Genomic DNA, 21,423 nt, shown 5'->3' on the forward strand with positions numbered 1-21,423 from the left:
TATTAGGGTTACTTATTTAACATTTATTGTAGTCAGGGCTTTATAAAGCAATGTAGGGAGTGATGTTATTACTGCATACATTCAGTTGTATACTAAAGTGTGACAGACGTTGAATTATAGTCAACCTGGAGTCCCTGTGTGATATTTACGTTGTGTTTGTACTATGATTCATGGTAAGTTTGATGTTGTATAGTACAGACAATACAGTTCACAGTGGGTTTTCAAAATTGCACAATTGTATGAAACAAACTGAGGTTTGCGGCTATACATTCTAATGAGGAGGAGCAAGCTCAGTGCAGCATGGGGAAAGACAGGGGTAGCTTGTCATTTTCAATATTTTAAAAAGCGTGCTCCCAAAATGTGTAAACAAAAAACAAATCCTAAATCCCCAGTTCTAAGTGGGGTATTTATCAAAGCTTGGAGAGAGATAAAATTGTGGGAGATAAAGTATTAGCCAATCAGCTCCTAACTATAATTTTTCAATCACGACAGTTAGGAGGTGATTGGATAGAGCACCATTTAAGATTAGTCAGTGTTTGCAAATATGCGCCATAGCGCGTATTTTACCCGGGATTGAGCAGTGGGGACTCACTTTTGAAAAGTAGCCGGGTCCCCGGGGACGCGCCGTGCTGTGGCCAATCCCTGACAGCTGGCTGTAGCACAGCGTGTGTCCCCTGCAGAGAAAAACACAACGCTGTCTGTTATAGCAGCCAATGAGTCTCAGATAGACTCTCATTGGCTGCTGCTGTGGAAAGCCGTGCTAGGATCAAGTATCTGATCCCAGCATCAGCACAGCTGCAGGGGCAGGCAGAGGAGATGTGTCCCCTGCGGGACACATTCGTGCCTGGCTCTGGGACAGTGAGTTTGTTCCCAGCGCAGGGTAAGCCACCACGGCGGGTACCTGGTGAAGGGACCACCTGCGTCGGTGGTAAAGTGGCGGCGGGAGAACCTTGGCTCTGGGCGCAAGCTAAGCGGAGCTCGCTGCCCGGAAGCCAAGAAGCGGCGGCGGTTGTTTGGCACTGGCCGCGGACCAGACACGGCTCGCGGTCCAGCAGCCAATAGGAGGCAGACGCGACGAGCCATAGCCCCACCCACTCACAGTCTCTTTTAATTGACGCCGCTGAGCGAGAAACTTCAGTGCGGCGGTGGGGAGGAGTGAAGACCTCCCGAGGTGAAGAGCAACGCGGCAACAGTTCCGGCGGCCGCGCAAGAGGCCAGAAGACGGCGCGATCAAGGAGGAAGAAAGGAAGAGGCGGTGCCGCTGGCCAAGACGGGCCAACAGCAGAAGAATGAAGCTGACAACCGGAGAGGACTGCGGGGGTGGAAAGAAAAAGAGCTAACAAAGCTCCCCCCGCAGCCTCTTCCACCGTACCAGTAGGCGGCCTTGGGCCACCGGTATTTAACCCCTCCCTAGACCACCAAGGCTGTCGGGCAGTAGGCCCGTGGGATAAATTCAAGCAATTGGCCTGTGGGTATATAGGCGGGCACAAGGCCTGGGCTACATAGGGGGCATTAGGCCCAATTGAAGGTATCTGCCCCACAAATATGTGTGAGTGACCTGGGAATTAGGCCCAGGTCACTAAGACACAAATAGGTGGGCCACTACTGGGGGCAATGCATAGGGGGTCAAATACTGGGGGCAATGCAAAGGGGGGGATTAATACTGGGGCACTGCATAGGGGGGGATTAATACTGGGGGCACTGCATAGGGGGGGATTAATACTGGGGGCAATGCACAGGGGGATTAATGCTGGGGGCACTGTATAGGGGGGGGATTAATACTGGGAGCACTGCATAGGGGGGGACTGTTACTAAGGGCAATGCAAAGGGGGGGACTGTTATTGGGGGCAATGCATAAGGGGACTACTACTGGGGGCAATGCATAGGGGGGACTACTACTGGGGGCAATGCATAGGGGGGACTACTACTGGGGGCAATGCATAGGGGGACTACTACTGGGGGCAATGCATAGGGGGGGACTGTTATTGGGGGCAATGCATAAGGGGACTACTACTGGGGGCAATGCATAGGGGGACTACTATTGGAGGCAATGCATAGGGGGACTACTACTGGGGGCAATGCATAGGGGGACTAAAGGGCATTAATGTGCAGCATCATTTGTAAGGAGTATTACTGCATGGCATAATGTGTAAAGGCCGGGTACTAATATGTGGCATAATGTGTACAGGGCATTAATGTGCGACATAATGTGTAAAGGGCATTAATGTGCGGCATAATGTGTAAAGGGCATTAATGTGCGGCATAATGTGTAAAGGCCGGGCATTGCTGTGTGGCAAAATGTGTAAAGGCCGGGCATTTATCCTTTGATAAATATGCATATTACCTAAAGCGTTATTCATAGGCTGGATTTCACCTGATTTTAATGAGCCACAGAACCTGTGTAATCCATGAGTGTCCCAGTTTAAAGGGATGATATGGTAAGCCTACTTATTCACTATGGGTTTTCTGAACAGACAAGTCATATTACCTGAAAGATCATGGAGGCATTAAAACATGCATTTAAGGGGCATGCGGGGATTTCTGATGCTGTTGGGGGTATCGGATGGGCATTTTAGGGGCATGTGGGGATATGTGGTGGCATGTGGGGAGCTCTAGAGCATAAATTATGATGGGACCCAGAAATGGTCAGGTAGGACCCCATTTTTTTTTAAAGTGGTGGGTCCCTGGGACCCACATATTTTGTCACTCAGCGCGATCACTGTTAGTAACGAGTGATAACAAGAATACCACTCGTTGGTACATAAGGCCCACAGTCTGTAAAATGTTAAGTTAGAAGCTGATTGGTTGGTACTTTATCTCTCATGATTTTTTCTCTCTCCAAGCTTTGATAAATACCCCCTAATCCAATTCTTGCTTCCAGAAAGGGTTAGGGGGTGGATGTGACTTGATGACACAACTTACTTTATTAAGTGGGATGGGCAATGCGATTGTATGCCTATTTAGATGGACCTTTTGCACCCACCATGGATAGCTGGGTGCGAATGATGTCCACTGTGGATGGAAAATCAGTGGCCGGACTGGCTCTCTCCATGCAGACACACAAATCATCAGCATACACTCTCGGATACTAGCATTGGCATAAGGTAGTAGTAAGGCTGCAGCAGAAGTACAAGAAGCGACCACATTGCATGGCCACTGTACGACCTGCCCACCTTTCACACAGATCACTCCCCTTGTGGGATAATTGCCTCCCTCACCCTAATTCTTGAGCAGCCCAGACATTCCAAGAGTGTGGGCAAATACTATTAATGCACACCGTCAAGAAAAATAGGGCCTTATTCAGCTTCGGGAATAGATGAAGATATAGCAAGTAACTGTCAACCTGGACAAACCATTTTGCAATGCAAGGGGTGCAACTACAAACTTTTTTTTTTCATGTAGGGTAAATACTGGCTGATTTTGCATGTAGCCCACAAATATTGCACAGCTTTATTTTTACACTGCAATTTAGAATTCAGTTTGGACACTCCCCTCCTAAATCTATATCTCTCTGCACATTGTACATCTGCCCCACCTGCAGTACAGCATGGTGTTACCAAGATGCACAGTTACTTGCTATATCTTACTCTATTCTCACAGCTGAATCAGGCCCATAGTACACTAGTACTTTTAACTCTGTATATCCCTTATCACCTCAGCCCGTTACCCTGTGGCAGGCCTGGCACACCTCTGCTTCCACTGTGCATGTCCATCTCAGGACATGCTTTGTACAGTTAATAGATTTATGGGTGATGAGTGTTCTGCACATTGGTGTCATTCAAACCTCAAATAGAGACATATTTATATAATAATCGAGGATGAGCTGTCCAGTCTCATTCATGTGCAGTGGGAGAGGGGGCGCTTACTGCACTCTCCCAATGTATCGATGGAGACAGGACAGACCAGGAGACGAGAGCCTTGCAGAACCGGCACGGGGTAAGCATTCTGGGAGGACCCAACGTACGACAGATCCAAAACTACTAGTATAAATAATATTCAAATGGATGTCTGTTTCTGCTTTTGCAATATAAAGACTTAATGAGAAATGCAGATAACTGTCGACCTCTTGAAGCAAAATCCTTTCTGGCGCAGGTTCCACCAAATGAATCTATGAGTCTGTACAAGTTAATGCAAGTTCACTGTATGATGTATCTGATGGTGGATGGATGACATTGAATCATTAGCCCGTGACAACTATTAAATAAACAACTGGTTTTGAAGAACAGCTACTGATTCTTCATTTGGCGAAACCTGCACCAGAAAGGATTTTGCTTTTATTAGTATAGAGAATTAAATCTTAACATTTGCAAACACAAGACAAAAATGGTTCATGTGAAACAAACGACAAAGCATTGTCCGTCTTTGTCCATACTTGGCTACTACATGTATGCCATTTTGGCTATTTTGTTAACACTCTGGGGAAGAGTCAATCGGATGTGAGATTCCGCTGTGCACATTTCCAACTATTGTGGTAGGAAAAAACCTTGCTTGCTTTGCTCACATCTCAAAGGTCTGCCTTATTATCCCCTGGCCGTGTGGCATTAGTGCATGAGGTACCAAAATGAATCTGCCACTCCGTGGATAATGTGTAGGATACGGTATCTGGTTCAATCATACAAATTTAAAAAGAGATCTCTGCACTCATACTTACTGCAGGGCTTAGAGACTGTGTTACAATGCATTTTGTGTTTGACATTGCCCATTTCCATTCATACATTTAATAAATAACTACTTTCATACAATCATCTACATGGTTACTTGTAGGGGAGCAGGTACTAATTACCTGGGCTTGATGGAGGAGGTGCCCGAGTCCGGCGCCCACCACCCCTTATCTGTCATTGGCAGCAGTCTGTCTCTCCTGAGCCCTGCTGTGTGGTGGGCTGCGGTGGGACATAGAAGGCTGCTGCCACTGATCAACAGCAACAGTCCCCTTTGGCTGTGCTGGGGTGGGGATATTCCCTGGATTTTCCCCTGGTTGAGGAGCATACAGCACCCCACCGTGGAAGTTAGCGGAGCAGCAAATATATATATTTTTAAGGAGATATGACAACACCTACTTACATTAGGCCACGCCTCCCTATATAACTGGGGCCCGGTAAGGCTCTCTACAGTCCTGGTTTCTTGCAATGTAGGCACACATCCCAGATGTGGTTTGACTAAAAGTACAGCCATGTAAAGCATACTGAACAGTCATTGAAATGTACAATTGATTTAATCTCATAGAAACTACAACCAATCTTACATTGTCAACATTTATTTACCTAAAATATAAGCCACCATAAAGATGTGATGTGTACGACAATAAGTTACCCTACAATTCAACGGTTTGTATAATGAACTTTAGCAACAATAACAGTAATAATTTACTGTATAAATGTATCAGTCCCTTAGGTCGCACTCTTCAGATCTCCCCACAGTATTTCAAATGGGTGGAGGTCTGGACTTTCGTTTGGCTATTGCAAAACTTTTGATTATTTTCGTTTTAAAGACATTTAGGGGCAAATGTATCAAGCAGATTTTTCCATAAAATTATGCAGAAACTGCAATTTCTGCATAATTTTATGTATCAATCCTATGTACTAATAGCACAATGCGGGAGATTTCACAGAAATCTCCAGCAAAGTGCTAATTAGCGCTGCAGATCGCAGTTCCCAATGTAGTTTGTTCCCCAGCAAAGGTGCTCAGGTTACCATACACTGCACAGTAAGGATACTGTGGGGTATATCGGGCTCTGGCCACCTGAGAGGTGAGATATTTTATATCCTTGGGACTATTCCGTATCCTAGACATATTCCCTGAGAGACTTTGGGTCCCTTAAACTGTGTGAGAACGCTAGAATAAGTTACATTCAGTTAGGCTGGCAATCATTTTGATCTAATGCACTATTTTGCAACACTGCTATTCTTTTGTTTTTAGTATTTGTGTTTAATAAATTGTTACATTTTAGCAATTGTCTAGTAGCGCTATCTATCCTCTTTCTGATCATATTTTGTTAGTGGGTTGCAGTTCCCACTTAAAGCTGCTCAAATAGACAATTAACCCGTAACTTTGACCTGTGCACCTGTTTGTTCTTATTTGTAACTCAAATCACTTTTTTTTCAGAATACTATGGTACAAAATAGTTCACGGTGGACTCAGCAACTGCGATATGTGCAAAACGACCTCAATTAATTCCCCTCCACCACCATGGCTTATAGCAGGAGTAGCCAACCCTGGTCCTCGTGAGCTACCAACAGTGCATATTTTCCAGGTCTCACAGAATCACAAGTGAAATAATTAGCTTCACCTGTGGATCTTTTCAAATTTGTCAGTGAGTAATGACTACACCTGTGCACCTGCTGGGTGACCTGGAAAACGTGAACTGTTGGTAGCTCTCGAGGACCGAGGTTGGCTATCCCTGGTTTATAGATTGTATGAAGTCCTTGCAATCATACATAGGGGCAGATTCAATTAGCTACCCTATTGCAATTTTTGTTTAGAGAAGGGGCATTCTCCGGGCTACCCTTCTGTTTGAGTTTGAATATTACTATGCTTGCAGAGGCTTATAGATTCTCAGATGTACTGTAGCTTTTGTTTTTTTGTTTGTAATTTTGCAGAACATGATCCTGTCTGATCTTTGGGTAAATTGGCCAGGACACTCGCTTGTGGAAATCTTGGCAACTGTCTTCATTGTTCACCTCTTTGGAAATAATCAATGCAGATTTATTGCTTCTCGGAGATTGTTGCAGATGTCTTCTTCATGGCATGGAGTTATCCAGACCAGACTGCTCCTGTGTACAGGTGCTAGCACTTCCTGATGATCCATTATTAAAGTACACTTAATTAGGAGCACCTGGCCCAAATTAACGTTATCATATTGCAGAAGTAATGACTACTTACAGCTTGCATACACATTGCTTCTTTGTGTTGACTTATTTTTTTGTTAAACAACTAATGACAAAGTTAAATAGGATATGGGTTGTCACATAAAATTATATTTATCGCATTTCAGGACTCAGTGAGCATTAGATGATTTTTTATTCTGGCCCAATATATAAAAGCACAGATTTAAAAGAGAGATCTTTCTTTTTCACATAACTATATTAACGATCTACGAATAAAGTAACCAAATACTGTAAAACAGCAGAAGTTTAGTTTAGGTCAGTTAAAAAAAACAACAAAAAAAAAACATCTGGATATTGTGTGTGATGAACATTTGAAAAACTGTAAATCTCATTCTGCTGCCAAGTGGAAATTCCAAAATAATGACTCAATTTAAATCTATAAATCTTATATATTTATAAGGCTGACCTGAGGTGACCTGGTCTTGAAAAAAATAACTACATAGTATTGTCAGAGACACCCAACACCCTTTATAAATACAAAATCAAAACCAGTAATAGAATAAACACTAAACTCAGGATAAAAAGTGGGTGTGACCAGCAGAGACATGGAGTAGCACACACTTCTTCTTGCTCTCCACTTACACTATTCGAATATACCATCCTGACTTTAGGTCCCACTAGGCGACTATACTGTACAGTACCGCTTCTGCATCCACTTGGAGGGTCTTCGGTACTGGCGGTGTCATTGGACTGCCTTGCAAGACCCGGGGAATGTTGCAATGTCTCCACGGATCTCACCTTCTGACTACATCTAGTTGCCTGACTCCAGGACTTTTCCAGCTAAGTAGAACTACTGAATATTTGGATCTGTCCACTCCGGGCTGGTTCTTCCACCACGGTGACCACAAGCCATTCTGGTTAATGGATTTCTGCTCTTTATGATCCTATTGGCTGGGACCCCCTTTCTTTGTTCAGCTCTAGTGCTTTTGTACGGGGCTTGACTGGAGTATTGCTGGCACTATCCGGAGTGTCGCTCCATTTACCTATACCGGGGCCGTTGCATTACTGTGACTATCAAGGCTGCATGTGTGAGCTGCTTTCTGATTGCTCCTTCTCTAGGCAAGAAACACCTATTCTTTAGTTACCTTGTCTTCCTAATCTGCAAATCACTGTGATTCTTTAACATAGGAATAAAAGACAGATTGGGCTGTGTGTCTGGCTACTCTAAAGCTGGCCACACATCTAAAGATTATCTGTCCAACCAGCCAACTAGTTGATTGGTTGGAATGAAAATCTGGTAAGGTATACAATCAGCAATTTGCTCCCAAACGCTGGAAAATGGACCAAAACTGTTGTTTGAACAAATAGTTTAGATCAAACATTTAACAAACTCGTCTGAACGACCATTTTCATCTGTTTTCTGGCATTTAGGAGCAAATTGCTGATCATCATTTACTCCCATACGTTACCAGATTTTCATTCCAACCAATCAACGAGTTGGCTGGTTGGATGTTAGTTGGTCTAGTGTCTGGCCAGCTTTAGTGCCTCTACCTGGTGCCTAGTGTCTTATTGCTGCTTCCTCAGTGTGCCCATAGTGTACTGGTCTTGAGTCTATCTCCTGCTATATGATGGGTAGGCATTCTTCCATTTCAGCAGCTGTGAAACTGGACATTCCCCTGCGATCCTCCACCCATGAAGCAAGGTCCTTGCTGTCAACCCTACCGAGCAGATGCAGTCCCTAGAAGCCAGTATTTGAGCACATGAACAGTCACACCACTATCTGTGTGCATGCACCGGTCCTGGAACCTGCCAGACCCATTACGCGGGTGCCAGGACTGTCTCCGAATCTGGGTAGCGTTCTTAAAAGTACCAGTAGGCATGAGTTCTTACACAAGAACTTATTCCTGCGATTTCTATCACAGGAATATAGGACTATATTTCCAGGAATATAGGACTACCTTCAATGAGGATTTTTAAACACACAAAGCATTGATGGAAAATGAGTACAAATGCAAAATAAAGGAAACTAAAAAGAGAAAAAAAAATAATAAAATGGATTCAAAAACTATAATAAAATGATATTTTAAATGTTATATGAGGCTTTAAAAGACTACCACAAAACAATAAGTTTCTATACATGGGCCATAACTGATATTTTCAAGTATATTTTACTGGAGTCTTAAAAAACAACAACAATTGCAATATTTATTATTTGTTTATTGTTCATGTTCTTTCATATTTGATGAGTCTGTATTTAGAGGTTACATATTTTCAATTTATATAACTGAACGGTTCTGCTCAAAGCATAAAGAAAAAAACCCCCAGAAAAATAAAACACCTGCATTTTGCACTTATGTATGTAACTAGGGGCCTGATTCACTACCGATCGCAACTGCGATTGCAATAGTGATTATGCACGCAGTCTTACCGTGATAGTATGCTAATCCATTGTGATCACTATGCCGTCACAGCATAACATAAGGACGCCCACTTTACCTTACACTCATCCGTAATGTTTAGCAAGACTGCGTAACCAAGCTCTGACCTTACTCAGGAATTGCTAACTTCATTGCATGCTATGAGTGCTCAGGCTGCATAAGACCTCGCGGTGGATAATTTATGTACGCCCTTGCCACGACGTTCAAACTACCTGGCACGCCGACCATCCCTGTCACCTCCCACAAACAATACTTCCTGTCAATCCCTCTGCGATGGGTCTGTGTAGTCACTGCAATCGCAGACCGATTGCAGTGGCCGGTTTGCGCACTTCGATGTATGCGCAGAACGAGACGATTGGACGATTGTGTGCGTAATCGCAGTTTCGATCAGTAATGAATCAGGCCCTAGGTTAATACACTAAGCTGGTTACTTTGTTGTTGTAGCTTTCTGTGTTCCAATTTATGTAAATCAAAACTAATTTAGTCTAAATTCAAAGGCTACCCACGTTATGAATAGTGAATCACAGATTGCGTTTACCGAAGTTTACAAAGTGTCTGAGTGAATTTAACATAGTAAACAAATGTAGACAATTTTGCTTTTTGACAACATATAGTTTACAGTATGGGCCAAAAATGCCTCCGATTTGCCAAAATCTACTGTCTGGATTATTTTAAAGCAAAACCAAACTAGTTTTGCCTAAAAATAAAATAAAATAAACAAATGTCACATTAAATCTTGCGGCAAAATCGTTGAGAAAAATCAGCACTTTTGGTAAAATAGAGGCTATTACATTTGGCCCAATTAGTTAAATTGATATCAACAAACTCTTTTTCTTTGGTTTTCTTAACTTCATGATTGAGGACATAATTTTAGTACAGTATATGATTCAAAAGGAGTGGACTCTCCACCTTCACAGTACATCTCAGATATGTGCTGGTTCAGTAAGAAAAAGGCATGAACACCAACATATACATTAGACACTGTATATTCATGCATTTCTAACATCTTCCAGGCATTATATTTGCATCAATCTATTATAGTGGTAGTGTGTGCTAACGCACGAGTAATAAATCATGCCATGTTCTAAAATTTTCAACACTGCATTAAAATTTTAGCATTCAATGGTGAGAAAGAACCATTGTGAAAACATTTATCAATTCTGATGTTAGAGCCTGAAAAGAGCATTAACATTGTGTATGTGTACAGTATATTACACCTAAAATATGTGCATATGTATGAGATGACTTTGCCAAGCATAATGAATCCTGTGGAAGGTTCCTTGTTAAAAAAAACCCCCATTGTGTTAATTAGATTTTAACATTATTCAATGAATAATTTAAACAAACATAACGGTAGCTAAAGCTTGTAGTGATTCTGCCCCTTAATCTGAGAGACCTGTGCATAGGTGCCGCCATGTGAAAGATGCCCAGAAGATAATGGAAGGCAGGTGCAGGTGGGAGATGCAAGAGGCATGCACTGTATCCTCGTGGCCTCATCTTAAGCTGGCCACACACATAGCGATATTTTACACGATCTGGCCGATTCCGACACATTGGAATGAGAGATGGTGTAAAATATGGCCAAATCCTGAGTAAATCGTGAGTCCCCACTCACAATCACGATGCGCGCCCCCGCTGGTCGCACATCGCATCGTCAGATCTGCCATGCAGTAGGGCAGATCTGACAATCTAGGACACGATGCAGTGTGAAAGTCTGGATGCAGGAGAGATCGTATGAAGATTGGACACCAAATTGTGTGCAGAGCTGCCGGAGAGAGTTTCAAGGGAAATCATACACAAATCGTACACATCGGCTAATCGTGTGCAGATCGCCATGTGTGTGGCCAGCTTTACACTGCTATGTGCTGTAATTGGCAAATTGCATTACCAAGCCCCCATACCGCCCACTTCACTGGGGAAGAGCAGGCAAACAGGACTAAGCGGTTCGTCTAACTGGAGGAGATCTTGGGGAGTGGTAAGATAACTGGGGTCGCCTGATGCAGTACAGATGACATAATACACACATACCAACCACATATACCAATATAGACAATAATTTAATTACACATTTGGAAAATTATCAGGCATCACAATAGTGTTGGGGAAAGATGTGTGGCAAGATCAGGCCATCTGGCCAATATCATATGCAGTAATGTAACGTGTTTGGCAGCATACAGAGGTGTCCTTACACACGTTTGTTGCAGCTGCGCTAAAAAGCGTTATGGGCTAGTTTCCATACAACTTTGGATTATATTAATTTAAAATAGCTTTCACACCCAATAAACCATTTACGCCCCCAGTCAAAGATACTTGCCCATCTTAACAAATATGCATTGACACGTACTGTCTGCAGTAACCTAGTAACTGGGTAAGCTAGGTGTGTTGACCTACTGTAGGAAGAACATTTTCTACCATATTACAATATATTCTATAGAGGTTTGTATGCAATTGTCTAAGCAATTACAGATTTCACTGAATTACTGAACAAAACACAAGGCAGCAGCTGGGTTCATTCATTAATAGAGGCTGCACCAGCACTGAGTTTTGCCTGCCACAACATGTATCTGCTGTGCAGCCAGAATAATGCAATTGGAATATAAGAAAAATCTCATTTCAAGTTTTACAATTGATTGTTTGTCGTTATCGAAGAATGACTCGTGTGTGTAATTCATTGGAAAGATACAATGCATATATCATCATTATGAACCTGCCTGTAAACACACGGCTACATTTGACAAACTAATTTAACAGCACCAAGTGAAAAATCTTGATTTTAATAATTAGGTTTCATTTAATTGTATTTTTGTTACGATGTTCATATGAAAATATGCAAGCTTGAACTAAACCTACATCCACCCAAAACCTAATTTTTTATTTTAAATAATGATTATTCTTCCTGACATGTTTCCAGTTTTTTGTTATTGTTCCATTAGTGTATTTGTGTTATTCTGACCATTTCGATCATACCTGCTGCTGTCTAGAGCCCGCAAGTCACTGAGGCCTGGCATTATATTCGACTGGCACGTCAGGGTGAGAAATCCCATTGGGTAGTATACATAAATTTTAAATGTTCATTACGAAGATATAGATCAACCAGCTTATGATTAGCATTTAAATGCATGTTAAAAGGACATATTCCCCAGAAGAGAGGTATACTTTGCTGTTCTGAATGCAAGATGTTGTTACATGTTTTTACAATAAGATATTATTTGGCAAAAATGTCATGCCAAATTATTTTTATTAAATTGTTGTAAAAACTAGACCCCAGGAACATGGCCAGGACGGGCATGGTGTAGGAGTCTGACTTCTTAGCTCTACAATCCATATACTCGATTTCTAATATGACTCCCACTTAGACCCTGTTGCCGGCAACTGCTAGAAAACTTACTTCTCAACACCCTGAGACTCCTTTGGTACGTCTGTGGTTAGCGGATGCTGTGCTGTGGTTACTGTTTAATCTCCTCTGCTGCATCTCCAGGTTGTGACCGCCAACTTGTATTTTGGCCCCGGCAAATGCTGGCTCCAGTGCTGTGTCTGCAGTATCCTTTGGCCTTAGTCTTGCTATTGAGAGGTGATGAGGGTTGCAGCTACAGTCTTGCTGGGTTGCAGGCTCTCCAAGGATCTGCGCTGTCCTATCCAGCCACCATTTTGGATTTCCGGTTCTGCATATGGGAAGATTTCTGAGTGTGTGAGGACTCTCCTGCCTGCTGTGTCATCTTCCCTGAGGTGGAGGTACATGTGTTACTGCTGAAACCTTCCTGTGAGTGCTAGCCTCCTCTGCCCTGCTGATCATCATTGCTGCTGAGTTATGTGAAACTTTCTCTGTAGGGGCCTGTATTTCCCAGATGTATACTGCTCTCCCTCTCCATATCCTATCCTGTGACCATCTCCTGAAGTCCTGTATTACCATAATGTTCTGGATTGACACTTAGCTATTATTCTGGTCCCCTCCTGTGGCTACATCATCTCTGGATAACATGGATCACCTCCGTAACGCTATTACTCAGGAGAGAGATGGTACCTCAAGTGGTGAGACTGTACGCTAAGCTGTCTCTTCTACATTATGACTTGTCCCAAAATATGGCTCGGCTTCCTGAAATGGAGACTTGTGTTCTCACTTTGGAGAGAGGTGACACACCCGTTACTGGTTGGCTGACCTCCATTAAGTCCTGGAGAGTGGCAATTTGCAGCCATTGAAGGATGCTTTGATAATATCTCACTTCCACCTACAATTTCTGATTTCTCCTGTCAAAAATGGATTTTTGGATTTATCCATATCAGTGGTTGCGAATATGTTCAAGTATGAGGATTACTCAGTCGTCGAGTACTTCAGTTCTGCACTGGTTCTTCAAAAAATCTGCTTTCCTTTCCTATCGTCTGTGACGAAGATTCAGGATTTGTTGTTCCAGTACTCTAAGTACTTTGTCCTCGGGTGGTCAGTGCAGGGACGTTTCCACTATATATTTTCTTGCAAGAGGCTGAGGCCTGATTCATGTTATGGAATCCATTGATTTGTATCACTGTTGATGCCTTTTATGCATGTTTTTTTTTCATTGATGTATACTCAATGTTTTGAAAATATTTTTTTTTCCTACTCTTATATATCCTTATTTTCTGAGTATTTATATTTTTGTGTAAAGTATGTATCTTATTATGCTTTACAATGTGGTAGTAAATTCATTTCCTGTTTGAGGTCGGAAAGCTTGGCCATGCTTATGGTCATTTAGTTTATTGCCCCCATCATCACTGTAGTTTTATTATCCTTTAATTTGGTTGGGGAAGTAGGGGTACTTTTAGGTAGCTTAGTGTAGTTAGGAGGGGGGGTGCCTTATGGAATTCAAGTATACCTAGTCTCGGGTTAGGTTACACAGGGTGGGGGACTTACGGGGAGGGTTTTTGTTGGGTGTATTTGTTTAGTCTTGTTATTTTGTCAGATGTGCTCAATATTTTATATTTTAGTATTTCTTCTGTTCTGCTATTTGAATACTATACTTCGTATTTACACTGGCGAGGTAATTGTGTAAACTGTCTTGTGTTGTATTCTGTGATTTTACTATTCCTTTTTTGGCAGCAGTGACCGAATGGCGCCTTCGGGTACTTGATATGTTCTCCTTATATGATTTAGAGCCATATGTATATCCTGATTTTTATTTTGTTCTCAAATTTAAATCTGCCGTATGTTACTATGGACTCTATTCATTATGTTAATTATCGGGGTCCTAACGGACCCTGATAATTAGCATACTAACTAGACGCGAGCGCCGGAGCAATTCATCATTGCTCCAGAGCGGAGACAGCTGATCTGAAAATCAGCTGTTACCCCGAAGCGTTTCAATGCTCCTTTCAGAGCAGTGAATCTTTTCACTGCTATTTTGGAGTAGTGAAACAAGTGCGCCTGCGTGATCTACAGGTCACACATGAGCACAAAAGCCCCTGCGTTTGGCGGAAGAAGCCCTCTTTGCCACCCGGGACTCCGCCCCATATCTGAAGATGGCAAATGCTCCCACAGTCAAGCTCTGAGTGCTTGATGAATTCTGTCCCCATACCAGTGTATGGGGACAGTGGGCCATACCGGGAGAGAAAGGCAAAAATATAAAAATTCATTCTCATTTTCTCTCTCTCTCTATATATATATAGTCAGGTGCATAAATATTGGGACATTGACAGAATTTTCATATTTTTGCCTCTATTCACCACCACAATGGCTTTGAAATGAAACAAACAAGATGTGCTTTAACTGCAGTCTTTCAGATTTAATTTGAGGGTAATTACATCCAAATCAGGTGAACGGTGTAGGAATTACAACGGTTTCTATATGTGCCTCCCACTTTTTAAGGGGCCAAAAGTAATGGGACAAACTAAACAATCCTAAATCTAACTTTCACTTTTTACTACTTTGCTGCAAATCCTTTGCAGACAATTACAGCCTGAAGTCTGGAACGCATAGACATCACCAGACGCTGGGTTTCATCCCTGGTGATGCTCTGCCAGGCCTCTACTGCAAATGTCTTCAGTTCCTGCTTGTTCTTGGGGCATTTTCCCTTCAGTTTTGTCTTCATCAAGCGAAATGCATGCTCAATCGGATTCAGGTCAGGAGATTGACTTGGCCATTGCATAACAATCCACTTTTTAGCCTTAAAAAACTCTTTGGTTGCTTTTGCAGTATGCTACGTGTCATTGTCCATCTGCACTGTGAAGCGCCGTCCAATGAGTTCTGAAGCATTTGACTGAATAGGAGCATATAATATTGCCCAAAACACTTCAGAATTAATTCTGCTGCTTTTGTCAGCAGTCACATCATCAATAAATACAAGGGAACCGGTTCCATTGGCAGCCATACATGCCCACGCCATGACACTACCACCACCATGCTTCACTGATGAGGTGGTATGTTTTGGATCATGAGCAGTTCCTTTTCTTCTCTTCCCATCACTCTGGTACAAGTTGATCTTTGTCTCATCTGTCCATAGGATGTTGTTCCTGAACTGTAATGGCTTTTTTAGATGTTGTTTGGCAAACTCTAATCTGGTCTTCCTGTTTTTGTGGCTCACCAATGGTTTACATCTTGTGGTGAACCCTCTATATTCACTCTTGTGAAGTCTTCTCTTGATTGTTAACTTTGACACATATACACCTACCTGCTGGAGAGTGTTCTTGATTTGGCCAACTTTTGTGAAGGGGTTTTTCTTCACCAGGGAAATAATTCTTCTGTCATCCACCACAGTTGTTTTCCGTGGTGTTCCAGGTCTTTTGGTGTTGCTGAGCTCTCCGATGCGTTCTTTCTTTTTAAGAATGTTCCAAACAGTTTATTTGGCCACACCTAATCTTTTTGCTATCTCTCTGATGGGTTTGTTTTGATTTTTTCAGCCTAATGATGGCTTGCTTCACTTATAGTGACAGCTCTTTGGATCTCATATTGAGAGTCGACAGCAACTAATTCCAAATGCAAATGTCACACCTAGAATCAACTCCAGATCTTTTACCTGCTTAATTGATAATGAAATAATGAGGGAATAGCCCACACCTGTCCATGAAATAGCTTTTGAGTTGATAGTCCCATTACTTTTGGCCCCTTAAAAAGTGGGAGGCACATATAGAAACCGTTGTAATTCCTACACCGTTCACCTGATTTGGATGTAATTACCCTCAAATTAAATCTGAAAGTCTGCAGTTAAAGCACATCTAGTTTGTTTCATTTCAAAGCCATTGTGGTGGTGAATAGAGGCCAAAATATGAAAATTCTGTCAATGTCCCAATATTTATGCACCTGACTGTGTGTGTGTGTATGTGTATGTGTGTATATATATATATATATATATATATATATATATATATATATATATCTATCATCATGGGTGGAGGCCCCAGGGGTATAAATGTACCGGGCCCCAAGATTTCTGTCGACGGTCCTGATGCTACATACATTGACTCTTTATGGAAACATATGGCATTGCATCAGGTATAATTCCCAAAACACAATGCTGACATGTTCTGCAATATATTTTTCTGCCAACAAATGTAAAATGTATTTTGCCTGTTGTGTCAGATGAAAAACATCCAGTGCACATGACAAATACATGTTACAGCTTAGTTAGCAAGATGAGTAACCATACTGTAATAGATGGGGTCACTAATGTAAATATTGGGGTATAATGGTTAGTTTACATCTAAGTTCTAATGAATCTAAATGCTCTCCTGTGACCACAAATGATAGACCAGAAAGCACTGAAATAGCAGCTATATGGCACTCATTTAGAAAATAGGTCATTATACTTAGAGAAATAGAATAATTGTATTTAGCATATAGGTTGAAGTTTTCTATGTCCAGACTCTCCCTGTTTGAAGCACACAGTTTACGGTAGAATAAAATAATTTAAAAATGTTTATAATACATACAAAAGTAGGAGGTTGTTCTAATGATTGAGGTTTATTTACAGCATTTTACCCGTGTTTTTGCAGGTCTAGATTTGGAAAGCAGCGTCTAAATATGGACTTTATAATGAGGAGAAATAGAATACGGAATTTGTAGAAGAGGAGAAAGGAGGCTGCCAGCTGTGCCCAATCTACAGTGACAGTCACAGGTTTTAAAGAATTGTCCCTAAAAATGTCCCTATTTCAATTTTGTCCAACTGCACAAAAGGTATGAGCTCACCTGAGTCCCATTATCTCTGGGGTGGTGACCCCTGGCAGGAATGTGTGGCAAATTGTCATGTGTTTATGGCTACACACTGTCACACATAAAATAGGGAAAAATAATAACTTGATCAATTGCAATATGAGCTATGGGATATGTATAGTATATAAATTACAGTGTAGCTGTAATTAATTATATACTGGTATGACTACTAGATCACTAAATGTTAAATTTACTCATAGGTACAATATTCTAAAAACAAAATATAAATATGTAGACACTGTCCCAAGGCACTTTGCATACTTCCACAACAGCAATCTGATGAATCTGAAAAGTATTGGCATAGAACAGCTGACAGATCGGAGGGGGAGGTTTATAAGCTTTATTTGTGGCAGCAGGCCTATTCGATAAATCAGGTTTGTTTGTTATATCCAGAAGGTTTGAATGAAGATCATAATGGAAGTATTTAAATGAAGAGTTAGGTCACAATAGTAATTTTTAACTGACATTATCTATATATAAACATAGTCACAACCACTATTATATCACCTAAATCTTTACCCAAGTATGAGTAATATCACTGGCAGTCACTGAAAGTAGAATTAATAATGTGATTTTATTTTGTGTGTATTTATTGCTTTAAGCTGCTGATGACAATCACTTTCTTAGTATGCAATATGATAGTTGCTTATTTTATGTGCCAATTGTTATCCTGTTAGGATATATTAGTTTAATGCATCATCTGACAGACTCATAGATTTGCCTGAATGAAGAAGCTTAATGAAAACATATTGAAGTAAGAGCGAATAATCACATCACTGGGGCTCTGTAAGTAAATATAACTGAACAACAAAAAATGTTCGTGCAGGACATTTATGTTCTAATAATGAAGTTCTACATACAGCAGATATAATAGTAATAGCTTCTTGATCAGAGTTCTGATTTCACGATTAACACTTAACTGTCTATCTAGCCAGAAACCTGTGTTATTCAAAGGTAGTAGTGAGATAACGTTGAAAGCAAATCGTCCTGGACATGACTTTAGTATATAAATCTAAGATAATATTATATATGTTTAGATTAATTTTGGATTCTGGGAAAAATCATGAGATTATATTACTAAACCCATCTGTACTATTAGACAAAGATTAAACAAATTTATTTTATATATATATTTCTGCCAGTGTAAAAATGGGACAGTCTTCTTGTGTGTATTTTATTGTATTTATAGTATTGCTTATGGCTAAACCTATTTCTGTGAATAAATTAAAGTGAGTGGCACAGCTGCCATAGGTTTGATCTAATGAGTTTGCATATATAAGCATGTCTCACTGTAATTCTGAAAAGCTTTCACCTTCTGAAGAAGCTGTTGCCATAGCAATAAAACACAGTGACCGTTTCCCTATACTCTGGTGATTATATAGGAAAGAACTGTGAATCTTACTGACAGCTGACTCCGGTACTAGGATACACTGATGGAGTGCAAGTATTTGACTATTAAGTACTTTCACGTTTTTGGACTGCATATATTGATCAAAAAGAAATGTAAAAAATTCATTTGGGAAGGCTATTCCCCATTTGCTAATTGATATTTCATACAAAAAAACAGCCAACATACAGTATAGCATAATAATGATTGTGTACACTTTACCGACAGTCTGTCTGGTTCTGACTCACCTCTTCTTTGAGAACATTCACCAGAGCAAGGGCATGTGTTTGTTCTTCCTTGGCTTTCTCTAGTTCACTCTTCTTGTTGTTTAGTTCCTCCTGCATTGCTACTAATTGCTGCAAAACAAAATACAGAAAAGTCATTGCTGGAATGCAAATTTATGCACCACACTGATAACTTTCTAAATTGTCATTTGTTTGGTTCACTTGATCTTAATTCAAAATATTTCATGTGTATTGTTCTAAGAGTGAGAGGAACAACACTGTGAATTTAATCTTCTTCCAAACTTTAAACAAATGTATCCTTCGGGATCTAAAGTAGCATTGTGTTTTCATAGTCGCATCTTGGAAAATAAAAACCTTCATCGTATTTTTGAATATGAAATTGACACAAAACTGTGGACAATTGTAATGTGTGTCTACAGTAGGGGTGGGCAAAATATGGCCCGCAGGGCAAATCTGCTTGGCCCGCTACCTCCCACCACTGCACAATGACAAGTGGCCCAACCAGCCGCATGTCATTGTGCTACATACGAGCCACGACTGCCACCAAGAACAGTCACATGCAGCCAAGTGAAACTGTATGCCCCCGGCTCCCCCACATTAAACAGGCAGTTCCGTGCTGCAGTATGACCATCACTGATGAACTGAAGACAGCCACACACAGCTGGCTCCCCTATCAGAGGCACGATATGACTGCCCTGGAAGTTCCAATCCCTAGCGGAGCAACACTGTCCGAGATGGAGGCAGCAGTAAGATTTTTGTGTGGTTAATCAGGTGGCTTGTTTGCAGACTTATAGCAATACATAACTAAAAAGCAATAAGAGCATTATAAAGCTGGATTTCAAAATATGACAGCTACCTAATGTTTTACACATAGAGAACACAGATTAGTTGGTCAGGCAACTGTCACTTATATTTATGTATATCAAAAGTGGACCAAATTAAAAATGATGTCCTGCCTTGTGGTAGGAGCTCTCAGTTACAGGTGTGGACCACAAAACAACATTGGAAGGATACTCTGCACTACACAGGTGATGTTATAGAGAAAGTTAAACCCACGTATCATGTGCGGTTTATTAATATGACACAGAAACTTAACATTTTGGCGATGTTATGCTCTACCAGCACAGTACTGCCAAATAAACCTTTATAATCCTCCAATTAGTTTCTCCACTGTCACTTCTGTTATCTAATATTGTGACAGATAGCACAGCCTCTTACAAGATTCATGTATTGAAGGTCAACATGCTACACTTAGAAAAACCACAGGAATATAATACATTCTTGCTGATATTCAAGAGAAGTTTTTTCCTGGACAGGTAATGAATCCAAAATTAACCGGACATCCAGGAAAGTGAGCACAGGGTGACGCATAGTCAGATCTAAAATACATGTCCTGCTCTCCAAAACGTGAAGACTAAATTAATTATCCATGGGAATACCGGCTTCAGCAGAGAGTTACCTGTCAACGGCTAACACTGGTTCTGTTATTGCACAATGTGATCAGTGGCATAAAGAAAAACAAGCCGTGACCGGTAGCCTGGAGGGGAAGCAAGGAGAGGCCACTAGAGATCTTACAGTGTTTCATCACAATGCTAGCATGCTGACAAAGAATACATATAGCAAGCACTGAAAGCAGATTCCAAATGTCAAATGTCATTATTTCAGTCCAAATACAAATTATCCAATACCAACTGTCTACAACTGAATCCAAACAGCTGACTTAAGTGCTTAGCTATTAATTTCTTCTCCAAACCCCTGTATCCCTAAATATACTCTCATTACACACTCATTTTAATACAATTATGTTCCCTTAAGCTTGTCAGAAGACAGTGAAAAGGTGCTGATACATTCCATTTTACAGCAAGTTATTTAGCATAAACACACATTACAATGAATATATGTATTTAAAATATCAGCTTGTTCAAAACACATTTCCTTTCACCTAACTGAATTTGTTTTACTGCAATTGCCATATGAACCTCACCTATAAAAGGACATTATTGTAAACATCTAAAATTATATTATGTTTATCCTTTAAATACATTAAGCCTACATATAATGCAGCACTTTACAGATCATGTTTAATGATTCCCATCAGACCCCGCCCCATTGTTGCTTACAGTCGAAATTTTCTACCACAGAAACAAACCAATCAGGATTAGTTTGTTCAGAAGCCAATTAATCTACCGTTATGTTTTTGGACTTTAGGAAGAAACCTGCGCACACGTTGAAAAATGAATTGAGCTTGGGGAGAACATGCAAACTACCCACATAGTGACCTGGTCAGAATCAAACAAGTGGCTCTGCGCTGTAGGCAGCAATACAAAGATTGTCTTCAATTCTAAGTATATTC

General features: G+C 41.0%; 1 protein-coding gene across 8 annotated transcripts in view; it reads right to left on the reverse strand.

Moving 5' to 3' along the window:
* The window catches only part of ENOX1 (ecto-NOX disulfide-thiol exchanger 1), a 540,470-nt gene that overhangs the window by 17,326 nt on the left and 501,721 nt on the right, over window positions 1-21,423 (reverse strand). For all 8 annotated transcript variants that reach the window (XM_088442288.1, XM_088442454.1, XM_088442218.1 and 5 more), the window contains one exon: window positions 19,074-19,181. In XM_088442288.1, the coding sequence (XP_088298414.1) occupies window positions 19,074-19,181 (108 nt within the window). The remainder of the gene's footprint in view (window positions 1-19,073; window positions 19,182-21,423) is intronic.

This window comes from Taudactylus pleione, unplaced genomic scaffold (genome assembly GCF_031769625.1).
Source record: "Taudactylus pleione unplaced genomic scaffold, aTauple2 ptg000005l, whole genome shotgun sequence".
Classification (NCBI taxonomy): Eukaryota; Metazoa; Chordata; class Amphibia; order Anura; family Myobatrachidae; genus Taudactylus; species Taudactylus pleione.